At 36.9% G+C, this 12,850-nt stretch overlaps 1 protein-coding gene across 1 annotated transcript; it reads right to left on the reverse strand.

Annotated features, from left to right (window-relative positions):
* Positions 1-1,526: 1,526 nt before the first annotated feature.
* Positions 1,527-12,513, reverse strand: LOC309400562 (vomeronasal type-2 receptor 26-like; the record flags this gene model as incomplete). Its single annotated transcript, XM_081969131.1, has 5 exons — positions 1,527-2,431; positions 5,859-5,985; positions 6,894-7,121; positions 9,350-9,409; positions 11,836-12,513. 5 exons carry the CDS (start codon positions 12,511-12,513, stop codon positions 1,527-1,529), a joined length of 1,998 nt encoding a protein of 665 aa, XP_081825257.1.
* Positions 12,514-12,850: the final 337 nt, after the last annotated feature.

A 12,850-nucleotide genomic window follows, 5' to 3' on the forward strand; every position in this document is an offset into this window, starting at 1 on the left:
GTGGTTTAGAGAACCTCCAAATCACACCCCTGGCTAGACCCACCCACCCTCCCCACCCCTCCCAGGAGTTTCCACGTGGTCCATTTTGGATGTGAGGTAAGTGCAGGACCCACGTGGAGGCTCGGGGAAGGGGAAAAATGGGCCTCCTGGAAGTTCTGGAAGGCCAGCCTTTGGAAGGCCTCCAGAGTTGGGGGGAGCCAGTTTTCACCCTCTCAGAGGCTCAAGGAAAGCTTCCAGAGCCCGGGAAAGGCAAAAACGTACCCTCCAACATGGTGCAGAAGGCCAACTAGGCCATGGCCACCATGGCCACATCCACCCAGCAACAGGGCAGATCACTTGTTGCTCAAATTTTTGAAGTCAATGGACCTGGGGATCTCATAGTGATATAGATCCAATCAAGTGAATTGTCTAATGTGGTCTCCAGGGGGATGAAGATACAGTAGTTGGTTTTGTATAGTTTTATTTTTGTAATCTGCCTGGAGTCACTGAGAGTGAGTTGGGTGATCACCTACATTTTCTTAATAAAGAAATAAACATTTTCCTGTTGGAATCCCAAGAAAGTAATATAAATGATGTAGCTATTATCCACTACCAAACTACTTCACTTCTATTCTACCAGGTTTCTTTCATTTAATATCAACTTTACTGAGTTTTGCTATCAAGTTCTGTTCATATCAGACAATTTTTCATAATATGAGATGCAGTGGGTTAGAGGGTTGGTAGGTTTAATAATTACAGACTGATTTGGAAATCAAACTATTGTTGCAGGAACTCTGACTCTGCTGTCAGAGTAGGGCAGATTAATTACACTGTTCATAATTTTTCATTAGCATAGACATTGTTCAGTGGTCCATATTTTCACAAATGAAAAACTCTAATATAAAGGTTTTTCCAATTGAAAGATATCATTTTCCACAGAAATGTAATTTCTGCTTTTCTACTTTCTTTCTCAAGTGCATTTCATTTATTTGATGGTCTTTTTGAGTTTCCTTTATTGCTGGAGATGCAACATTTGAAACTGCTAGTTTTTAACACACACGTAAACATATTTAACATACTGGACGACAATCATTGCTACTACAATCTCTTTCATTTTTTCATTTGTTACATTATTAGACTTGGTTAAAAAACATCCAAAGAATTATTTCAAGATCTTCTTGGTTTCCCTAAGAGCTATTCTTAATATCCTTTAAAAAATTGAAAGATCAAAATTAAAATATCATTATAGTTTTTGAATGTTGAGAGAATTATTTCTCCATCACCTATTTCAGTAATGATGCTTTTTACCTCAGTGAACAGAAAGTATTAAACCCAGTTTATATTTTAAGTTTATCCATGGATAGTAAAAGTAATCAAGACTATGCCCTACTGATTCCAATTAAATATATTAATTGTAAATGAACTGCAATATTTTTTTAAAAAAATTATTGAATAGTAAGTATATCCTTAAGAACTTATATTAAATACAAAGACCTAGAGTTTTGGCCTAGAAAGATTCTATTTCCTTGGCATCACCCCATTTTATATTACTCTGTTGTCTTATTTTTTAAAAGTCCTTTGTTGTTCAGATCAGGCTTTAGAATGATAATATAGCATTTGGGAGAAAAGATACAAATTAATAACCCCCCACTAGAGGCTATAATGGAGAAGATCTCCACAGCAACCATATATTTCCCTTTTGTGCTCAGGTACGTTGGAATAAAGGACAACCAGACACTGCAGAAGACCAACATGCTGAAGGTGATAAACTTGGCTTCATTGAAAGTATCAGGCAATTTCCTTGCTAGGAAAGCCACCATGAAGCTGATAATGGCAAGGAAGCCCATAAAGCCCAAGACACAGTAGAACATAAAGGCAGCTCCTTCATTACATTCTAAGATTATTTCTTCTGACATGGAATTTTTCTCAACATCTGGGAAAGGTGGAGAGATTATCAGCCATAGAATACAAATATTACTTTGAATAAAGGAGCAGCAAAATACTATAGACATAGCTAGTTTTTTCCCTACCCACTTGGTGATCTTGGTCCCAGGCTTGGTGGCCATGAAGGCCAGAACTACAATGGTGGTTTTGGCCAAAACACAAGAAATGGCAACCGAATAGATGGTGCCAAAGGCAGTTTGACGAAGGAGACATGTCACCTTGTTGGGTTTCCCAATGAATAGCAAAGTACAAAGAAAAGACAACAGAAGAGAAACAAGGAGAACATATGTGACATTTCGGTTGTTGGCTTTGACAATGGCAGTTTCCTGATGCTTAATAAAGATCCAAAAGACTCCAAGTGTGACCAAAGAAAAGAAAAGAGCAGAACTGGCTAAAAACACCCCTAAAGATTCTTCATACTTCAAGAATGTTATAACTTTGGGGAGGCACAAATCCTTCTTCTTATTAGGGTACTCATTATCTGGACATTGAAAACAGTCATCCATGTCTAGAAAGCAAAGGAGAATATTAGAAATCACTTAGTCCAAAAAATGTTTTTAAAATAAGCAAGATGAAACATATAATGCTTAGAATACAGCTTGCTAGCTCAAAACTGACAAGAAACCACATTTATAAAGTACTTCTCAACTATATTTCTAAAATTCTGTGATCAAAAATTGCTCACTTTTGTATAAATGAAGATTGTATTTATAAGGAATTAAATTTCTTTTTCATCACAGCACTCCTTTTTTTCTACATTATGTATCAATTTTACCTTTTCCTTAGTTTCTTAATTTCCTTGGGTTTTCATAATTTTAGATTTGTCTAAAACATTGGTCAATGATTACTAATCCTAAACATTTTTCCTGGACCTACCTACATATCATTTGGGGGGAAAAAAGTTATCCTTTGAAGTGCAAACACAAATGCAAACACAAGTAGTAGAACAAAGTCAAACTAGAGTCTTGGACTTTAAGAGAGCTAATTTCAACAAACTTAAGAGAGAGCTTAGGAAGAATTGCATGGATGAGAATCCTCAAGGGGAAAACAACTCAAGAAGCTTGGGAAATTTTGAAAAATGAGATTACAAAAGTCCAGTCTAGCACAATACCAATGAAGAAGAAAAAGAGCAGCTCCCAAAAGAAACCAGCATGGCTGCAAAAAGAACTCTCTGACAAATTGAAAGACAAAAAAAGATAAGTATAAAAAGTGGAAAGAGGGGGACATAACTAAGGCAGAATATCAGCAAATAGCCCAAGTCTGTAAAGATGAAGGGAGGAAAGCTAAGATTCACAATGAAGAAAGATTTGCCACAAAAGTAAAAAATAACAAAAAAAGCTTCTTTCAACATGTTAAAAAAAAAAGTTAAGGAAACAATTGGTCCATTGCTGGGAGAAAGTGGCAAGAAGGTGACAAGGAACAGGGAGAAAGCAGAACTATTTAACTCATTTTTTGCATCTTTACACAAAGAGAAAAACAGTCCAACCTATCAAAAACAGCACCACAAAAATAGGATTAGGAACACAAGTTGAAATAGGGAAGAAAATGGTAAGTGACTACCCTAGATGAGTTCAAATCACCAGGACCAGATGGATTAGACCCCATGGTTCTGAAGGAATTGGCACTCATAGATCTCAGAACTACTGAGATCTACTCGTAGATCTCAGAACTACTGAACTATATCTATCAGAGATCCTGGTACACCGGGGAACTACCAGACGACTAGAAAAGAGCTGATGTGGTTCCCATCTTCAAAAAAGGAAAAAAAATAGATCCAGGAAACTATAGACCTATCAGCCTGACCTCAAAACCAGGAAAGATTCTGGGGAAAAAAATCAAGCAACGAATTAGCGAACACCTGGAAGCAAACAAAGTAATAGCCAAAAGCCAACATGGGTTTGTCAAAAACAGATCATGCCAGACTAATCTTATTGCATTGTTCGATAAAGTGACAAAATTAGTCGACCAGAGGAATGCCATTGATATAGTTTACTTGAACTTCAGTAAGTCTTTTGATAAGGTAGACCATAACCTACTACTAGATAAAGTAGAAGAATGTGGGTTAGACAGCATCACCACCAAATGGATTTGTAACTGGCTGACCAACCGCACTCAACGTGTAGTCCTCAATGGAACTGCATCTACATGGAGGGAAGTATGCAGTGGAGTATCCCAAGACTCTGTTTTAGGCCCAGTACTCTTCAACATCTTCACCAATGATTTGGATAAGGGAATAAATGGGGAACTCATCAAATTTGCAGATTATACCAAGCTGGCAGGAATAGCCAACCCTACAGAAGATAGGCTTAAGATACAGAAGGATCTTGACAAACTTGAACATTGGGCACTTTCTAATAAAATGAAATTCAATGGTGAAAAGAGTAAGGTTCTACATTTAGGCAAAAAAATGAAATGCATAGGTCCAGTATATGTGGTACCTTGCTCAATAGTAGTAACTGTGAAAGGAATCTTGGAGTCCTAGTGGACAACCATTTAAATATGAGCCAGCAGTGTGCAGCAGCTGCCAAAAAGCCAACACAGTTTAGGCTGCATAAATAGTGGGATAGAATCAAGATCAGGTGAAGTGTTAATACCACTTTATAATGCCTTGGTAAGGCCACATTTGGACTACTGCATTCAGTTTTGGTCACCACGATGTAGAAAAGATGTGGAGGTTCTAGAAAGAGTGCAGAGAAGTGGGATAAAGATGATTAGGGGACTGGAGATTAAAACATATGAAGAATGGTTGCAGGAACTAGGTATGTCTAGTTTAATGAAAAGAAGGATGAGGGGAGAGATGATAGCAGTGTTCCAATATCTCAGGGGTTGCCACAAAGAAGGAGTCAAACTGGCAAGGCACCTGAGAGTAGAACAAGAAGCAATGGGTGGAAGCTAATCAAGGAGAGAAGCAACTTAGAACTGAGGAGAAACTTCCTGACAGTTAGAACAATTAATCAGTGGAACAGCTTGCCTCCAGAAGTTGTGAATGCCTCAATAGTGCAAGTCTTTAAGAAGAAGTTGGATAGCCATTTGTCTGAAACAGTATAGGTTTTCCTGCCTAGGTAGGGGATTGGACTAGGAGATCTCCAAGGTCCCTTCCAACTCTGCTATTGTATTGTATTGTATTGTATAAAGGAAGTTTCATGACACAGACCTTAGCAGATAGTTAGAAATACAGAAAAAACAATTAGTACCAACCTGCCTTCCATTGCGGACCTGTATACTGCACAAGTCAAAAAGAGGGCTGTGAAAATATCTACAGACCCCTTGCATCCTGGACATAAATTGGTTCAACTTCTGCCCTCAAAATGATGCACATCAGAACAACTAGACGCAAGAACACTTTTTCCCCAAACCTCATCACTCTGCTAAACAATCCTATTCTGACAATACTGTCAAACTATTTACTAAGTCTGCATTACTATTACTATTAATTTTCTCATCATACCTATCACCCATCTCCTCCCACTTATAACTGTATGACTGTAACTGTTGCTTGTATCCTTACAGTTTATACTGACTATTTCTTAGTATGATTTGATTGCTTATTTGTACCCTGTGACTATCACTAAGTTTTGTACCTTATGATTTGTGAGGAATGTGCATTTTGTTTTATGATCACTGAGAGCATATGCACCAAAGACAAATTCCTTTTGTGTCCAATCACACTTCGCCAGTAAAGAATTATTATTCTGTTCTGTTCTGTTCTATTCTATTCTATTCTCAAAGATTCAGTCAGATTTCCTTTAATTAAGTATGTCTACAAAATATGTTATTAGAGTTTAAAATAAATAATTCAAACAAACAGAAATGGAGGAAATGGACATGCAAATGTGAAAGTTAAAAAGAGAATGAAAGTAGACATTGATGTCCATTATGATTGGTGACATGGATCCTTAAATCAAAATTAGGTCAGTTATAGGCACAATTCTTACCTTGGTGGTTTGCAATCTTCCCTTCTGGACATCGAAGGCAATCATAGCAGCAAAACGGCTCCCCTTCTAACTTGCTCTTACTGTAGCCCAAAGGGCACTGGTTATTGCACTGTGAAAGTGGCTGGGTCTGTTCATAAATGAAAGAAGAAAATGTATTTGACAATGTTGTACTTCAATATTTATCAAACATTTATTATTAGATTATACTTTGATTATTTTATATCTCAAGGTGGCATATATAATGCTCCTACTTTCTAATTTTCTCAATAGCAACACTATGAGTTGGGTTGGGCTTAGATAGATTGACTGGTTCAAAGACACTGAGATAACTTCCATGCATAAAGGAGGACTAAAATTCACTGTCACCCAGTTTCTAGGTCAGCACCTTAGCTACTTGAGAAAATTGGACCTTTAAATTTTTAACGTTATTTTTCTGGATGGTCTGCGTAAAGCCATGATGGCGCACCTATGGCATGTGAGCTACAGGTGGCATGTAGAGCCCTCTCTGCGGGCACATGAACCATCACCCCAGCTCAGCTCCACTATTCATGTAAGTGCACCTCCTGCCAGCCAGCTGATTTTCGGGTCTCTGCCACGCATGCATACATGTATGTGCATGCGCAGGGGTGTGGAGGGTCACGTGCACATTCACTGGGGTGAAGGGGAGTGCATGAGCATGTAGCGCACCCCCATGCCCCTTTTTTGGTCCCAGGAGGCTGCAGGGAGGCTTACTAGGCTCAAAACAGAGCAGGGGATCATGTACACATGCACAGGGGGCAGGGTACATGGTGTGTGTGTGTGTCACACATGCATTGCATTGTGGGTGCAGATGGGCAAGGGCGCTTTCAGCATGCAACAACAAAAAGGTTAGTCATCACTGCCCTAAGGTTTAATGGTTTGAAACAAAATAGGAAGAAGATAGCCAATGAGTTCATATTTGTAAAAAGGGAATTTTGTTTTCTGTAAGGGTTAAGTTGAGAGATTTCACTCGTGAAATCATTATCTACTATCATTTGGAATTTATTTAGATCTTACCTGGTTAAATATGCTTGGCCACACAATAGATTTCTCAGAAGAGGAGAACATTTCTTTTTGGGGATTCATGGGGTCTATCATTCCAACTTTGACTCTCCGGAAAGACTGGTTTGGAAAAGTGATCCAGTTTATAATATTAAATCCGGTCTCTAACTCTCCATTTTGGTTGAAGGAAACTTTTCCCCCTGCACTATTGTTGAATGAAATCCTTCTCATAAAGTGGTTGAGCTGAATGGAAAAATAAGTTGAAAGAGAAATTCATGACAAGAAATGTATCCAGTTGTACAAAATTCTGTTTGAAATATATAGAGAATGAACCTTTGAAATTCTTTGATATGGCCAAAAGTTGATAAAGTATTAGTATTATTACTTAATACTGAATTATGTGAATTATGGGGTTATCTTTTATGTACAAAAGGGAAATGTTGAAAACTAAACATAGAAATTAAAGGATATTAAATAGATTCAATAAAAAAGCCCTGTTTTGCACTGCACTTGAAAAATATTACAGTAATTAAATGGGAAAAAGAATTGTACATAATCCCCCCTTCTAAATTTTGCATTTTGTATGAGTCAGAATTAGCTTTATAGGTTAAAACAGGGGTCAGCAACCCACAAACTCTGGCGCTGCTTGTGTTCTTTCATCCCTCTGCTGTGGGTCCCTGTTGCCAGCTGTCACCCACAATTTTGAGAGAAGTTTCCAGTTGGGCAGGGGAAAGCACAGAGAGCCAGGAGGAAACTCTATGGTAAAGGGCAGCTTTTCTGGTTAGCTCCACAATTGATAGGGTTTTGGTTAGGGTAGAGGAAAAAGGATGCTGCGCTAGGAGGAGACTATGGTGGGGGTAACCAGACTTCCAGTTGGCTCCAAAATTGAATGGGGGGCTTCCAGTTAGGACCTTTGTGGCTCTTTGAGTGTTTAAGGTTGCCAATCCCTGGGTTAAAACATAAAAAGAACAGTTGCAAGAACTGGGTATGTCTAGTTTAATGAAAAGAAGAACTAGGGGTGACATGATAGCAGTGTCCCAATATCTCAGGGGCTGCCACAAAGAACAGGGAGTCAAGCTATTCTCCAAAGAATCCCAGGGCAGGACAAAAAGAAATAGTTGAAAACTAATCAAGGAGAGAAGCAACCTAGAATTAAACAGATTTCCTGACAGAACAATTAATCAGTAGAACAATTTACAGCACCTCCAGAAGTTGTGAATGTTCCAAAACTGGAAGTTTTTAAGAAGAGATTGAATACCGTATTTTTCAGAGTATAAGACGCACCGGAGTATAAGATGCACCAAGGTTTTGAAAAGGCAAATTTAAAAAAAGTAGGTAGATAAATAGAGGGATAGAGAAGGAGAGAAAGAGAAAAAAATACAGTTGGTAGGTGGGGAGAGAGAGGTGGGGAGAGAGAGAGAGAGAGAGAGAGAGAGAGAGAGAGAGAGAAGATAGGTAGGTAGGTAGGTAAGTAGATGTTTCCAGGTGTATTTATCCATGTGCTGGAGAAGGAAATTGCTAACAACATGCAGCACCTAAGACTTCTTTCTGCTGGCACAGCACTTGATCAATATAATTCTCATCAATCAGTTTTTTCCTTTCCAAAAGGAAAAAAAAAGTTTTTGCACTCTGCAAACCTCCCCAAAACGGCCCATTTTTTGTGAAAACGGGGCTGTTTTTTTCCAAATAAAAGCCATGAATAGCCCTGGGGGGGCTTGCAGAGTCCTCTTGGGTGGGGTGGGGGGCCAAGAAGAAGTAAAGAACAACCTGTTTTAGTGAAAACGAGCCCATTTTATGTCAAAAAATTGCATGCATAGCCTTATGGAGGCTTATAGAGTGCTGCTGGGGGTGGGGTGAAAAACAGCCCATTTTTTGCTCATTTCTGCCCTTCCCAGCCCCCAGGAGCTCTCTGAAAGCCTCCATAAAGATATGCACAGCCATTTTTGTGAAGGGGCGGGGCTTCGGGAGGCAAAAAAAATGCTGTATTTGATGTATAAGACGCACCCAGATTTTCAACCTCTTTTTTTGAGGAAAAAAGGTGCGTCTTATACTCTGAAAAATAGGGGTAATCATTTCAAATGGTATAAGGTTTCCTTCCTAAGCAGGAAGTTGGACTAGAAGACCTTCAAAGTCCCTTCCAACTGTTATTCTATTCTATTCTAATTAGGAAACTCTTGAGGATGAATTGACTTTTTATTACAGAGATTTATACCTAAAGGTGATGGATGACTATATGATGTGGTAAGAATGATGGAGTAAGAAGAGAAACCTTAGTGGCATGTTCTTCCTTCCTTAAGTGGTAAGCTGCAGAGAGTATCTATCCTATGTGAAGAACTGAGTTGATTTCTTATAGAAGAATTTGAGGAAAATGTCCCATGAATTACTCCCATAGCTCTTATAAAATGCCCAGGACATTTTGAGGAGAACTATGAATACATAGTTGTTGTTGTTTTTTTGTTTGTTTGTTTTACCTTGTGTCGAAAAGCTAAAGAAGGTCTTTCCGGCAAGGTTCTTGGGAAAAACATGTAGCACTATTTAATGTGAAAAACTTAAATATGACAATTATACAAAGTAATTCTACATATATTTTCTAGCAAATTAAGTCACATTTTTGTCTTACTGCCTCTTTCAGTAAATCTATGATCTAATCCACCTATATCCCAAGGAGCAAGAAACACTGTAGAATAATAATAAGGGCATATTATAGGTAGCTCATTTATTGTAGATATTTTGGAGAATCTATATAGCTTACTGAGAGATAAATAATGAAAATTAAAGGAGGCAAAATTAATGTTGTGATATAGGTCTTCAATTAGAAGAATATATTTGGTGTAAAGACATCACTATTCCACATCATTGGAGGCTTTCAAGAAGAGACTAGACAGCCATTTTCCTGAAATGATATGGGATGGATTGGGAATAGGACTGGAACTCCAACTCTTTTATTCTATTCTATTCTATTCTATTCTATTCTATTCTATTCTATTCTATTCTATTCTATTCTATTCTGTTATGTTCCGTATTCTTCCATTCTATTCCCTTCCCTTCCATTCTGTTCCATTCCATTGATCTACAACCAACCTAATTAAAAACTTTTTTCACTTTCTTTTTTTTTTTTTTGAAAAAAGTTTTTATTAGTTTTTACAAATATTTTTGGGAAAAGGGTACATAAATATGGATAAAATTTTTGACAGCTACATCATACAGAAGGTGGTGCTTCCCCCTGATCTCATATATCTCTCTTACTTTTATATATATCAAAATATCATTATTACATACATATTAGCAGTAAAAAATTACCTCAAATTCTTTAACATCTTCAATCATTTACTTTGTGTCACTTCTAACTTTTTTCACTTTCTAATCACCTTTTGGAATTAATCCTAAACAGAAGAATTTTTTTTTATCTATAAGCTTAATAATGTAAAGAATTTGAAATAAATAACAAAAAAGCTAAATAAGATTTTGATCTTCAAAAGTATCAAAGAGATTTCAGGTCCAGATAAAATTTCAACATCACACTAAGATTTTGGAAGTAACGATAAACAGATTCATGAGGGAAATAGATTTTGTTTTGGATTTTACAAGACATTACAAAGATAAGCAATTTCATGATTTCAAAAACTAGACTCTAAGAGAGGACTTAATGTTTTAGGTAGATGAAAGATATAGAAGCTTGAAAGATGGTTATGACAACAGAAATACTAAAGAATGGAATCAGAAAACAGTAGCCACAATATCAATAGTAACAGGAATGAAATCTGTTTCTGTGAATATCTCAAATGTGTTTTTTTCTCCAAAAGGCAACTGGACTTTCTTGGTTTTTTTCCTTTAAAAATATTTTGCTTCTTATCCATGAAGCTTCTTCAGAACTGAAAGTCCAAAACCAAGAAAGTTCAGTTTCTTTCGCATCTTTGAGACACCCATGACCTGGATGATTGAGATTCTACATAGATGCTTCTATGGATACTCTATGTCCAAAAGACACTATTGAAGAAATGTCAAATGTAGAATAAACATTAATTATCAAGACAGATGGTATCAAAACTGGATTTATAGCAGACAGTCTGAAATAATGACTTAGAAAGGGATGTCTTACTGGTTGTGTAAGAGCAATTGGCTGAGGTTTTAAAATTTAAAAAGGACATACAAAGAGAGTGACCTGGATTTTTTCCCCCTATCGGATGCACAAAAGAGGCTTGTTAAAACTATGAAGAACTCTCTATGATGGGTTAGGACAATTAAGAGAAATCAAATCTTGTGACAATATTTGATTAAAAGAAGATTAGAATGGCTAGAGATAAAAGGAAGCAATAGAAAGTTGATTTATTTGATCAAGCTTAAAATGAAATATATAGTTACTTCTAGATGCCCTTTTTGGATTTTTTAATGACACCAGGACTGAAAAGATTATGTTATAATGTATTTATAGATAAGAGATGAGATGTGGGATGAAGATGTAAATGTTTGTAACGTTAAAGAGGGTAAAGAGTTACTAAATTTGTTTATACTTATTGTGATGAAGGTTGGAAGTCACATTTTATATACATTTTTTCTCTTTATTATATGATTACTTTTTCTTCTTCTTTTCTTTCTTCTCCCAGAACTTTTACTCTTTTTCCACTAAAATATCTGCCATTGTTTTTTTTAGCAGAGCAAAACCTTCAGATCTTCAAAGTTAAGCAGGACTATTAAGGAAATCATGGAACCACTTTGCACAAATATCCGCAATGAACATGTGGAATTATTCTTCAATAGGGTTATGTATTGAATTATTTCCTGAGTGATGTCTTAGAATGATATATTTGATTTTCCTTGGGAAGAAAGTCTAGAGAATAATTTCATATTTGTAAATAGTTTGCCCTTTAGATGCTAACTACAGTTGACATAATGTGTTGTGTCTATAGTAATTCTGCCGTGGCAAACTCCATGCATGTTAAGTTATTACAGACATTACCTGCCACAGCTTTTGCTTCCTGAGGTTCAATTCGGTTGCATGCTTTCCTGCTCTGTAATTCAGTACAGGTGAAAAGAGATCACCCAAAGCATGTGCCACCACATAAACTGCATTGTAGATATTGTAACTCTGACTGGTCATATGCATTTCAAATATAGATGTAGGAAGAGTCTCCAGTTTCTCTTCTCCAGTACAGGCGACCCTGTCTTCCTCAGCTGTCATGGAATTAGGAAACGAGCATTCAAATGCATTTTCCCAGAAGACCTTAATAAAGCTATCCTTTTTTGCCAAGGTGGGGTTTTTCATCTGAAGAAATTCCTGAAATCCCAAGACTTCCTCTGTGTGAATTGCAAAAGATAAAGCACCATGCAAGAAGTCAATTTTTACAGTCTTCAACAAAGGCAGTGATGTGAATTCCATCTGGGCCGTTAAAACCCATACTCTGTTTTTTCTCCATACCGGCATTTTTTCCAATTGGGATATAAATGGAAAAAATCTCAAAAGAATCATATCATCCATTTCGCCATGAACTATCACTACATTAGCTGTGCTGGTCATAACCACTTTATATGTTTCAACAGCTTCTCCTATCAATTCATCAAAGCTGTTTACATAAGTCATTCCAGGGAACTTTGCAGTAAATGCAAAGCATATTCCTCTCAAAGAAAACATCGGCATGACATCATGTATAAACTTTTCACCATTCTCATTATTTGTATACAGTGCCCCTATCCATGTCCATCTGAAATGCCATAGTAATTGGAGAATTCCATTGTATTGGTAGTCTACATTTGGAAACATCTGTTGTGTGAGAACCCGATGAGACTCTGAAATTATCTCTGGAGCTGAACCATAAGTAAGCTTATCAAAGAAAGACAGAAATAAGGGAAAGGGAAAAATGTCATTTACAAATATTTGCTTGTAGTGCCTGATTTTCCAGAATAATCTCCTATTCCCATTTCCAATTTATATGTAGCTATGTGCTGGAAACATTAATGCAGAATTCTTCCATTCT

The sequence above is a fragment of the Natrix helvetica genome (genome assembly GCF_964273705.1).
Source record: "Natrix helvetica genome assembly, chromosome: W".
NCBI lineage: Eukaryota > Metazoa > Chordata > Lepidosauria > Squamata > Natricidae > Natrix > Natrix helvetica.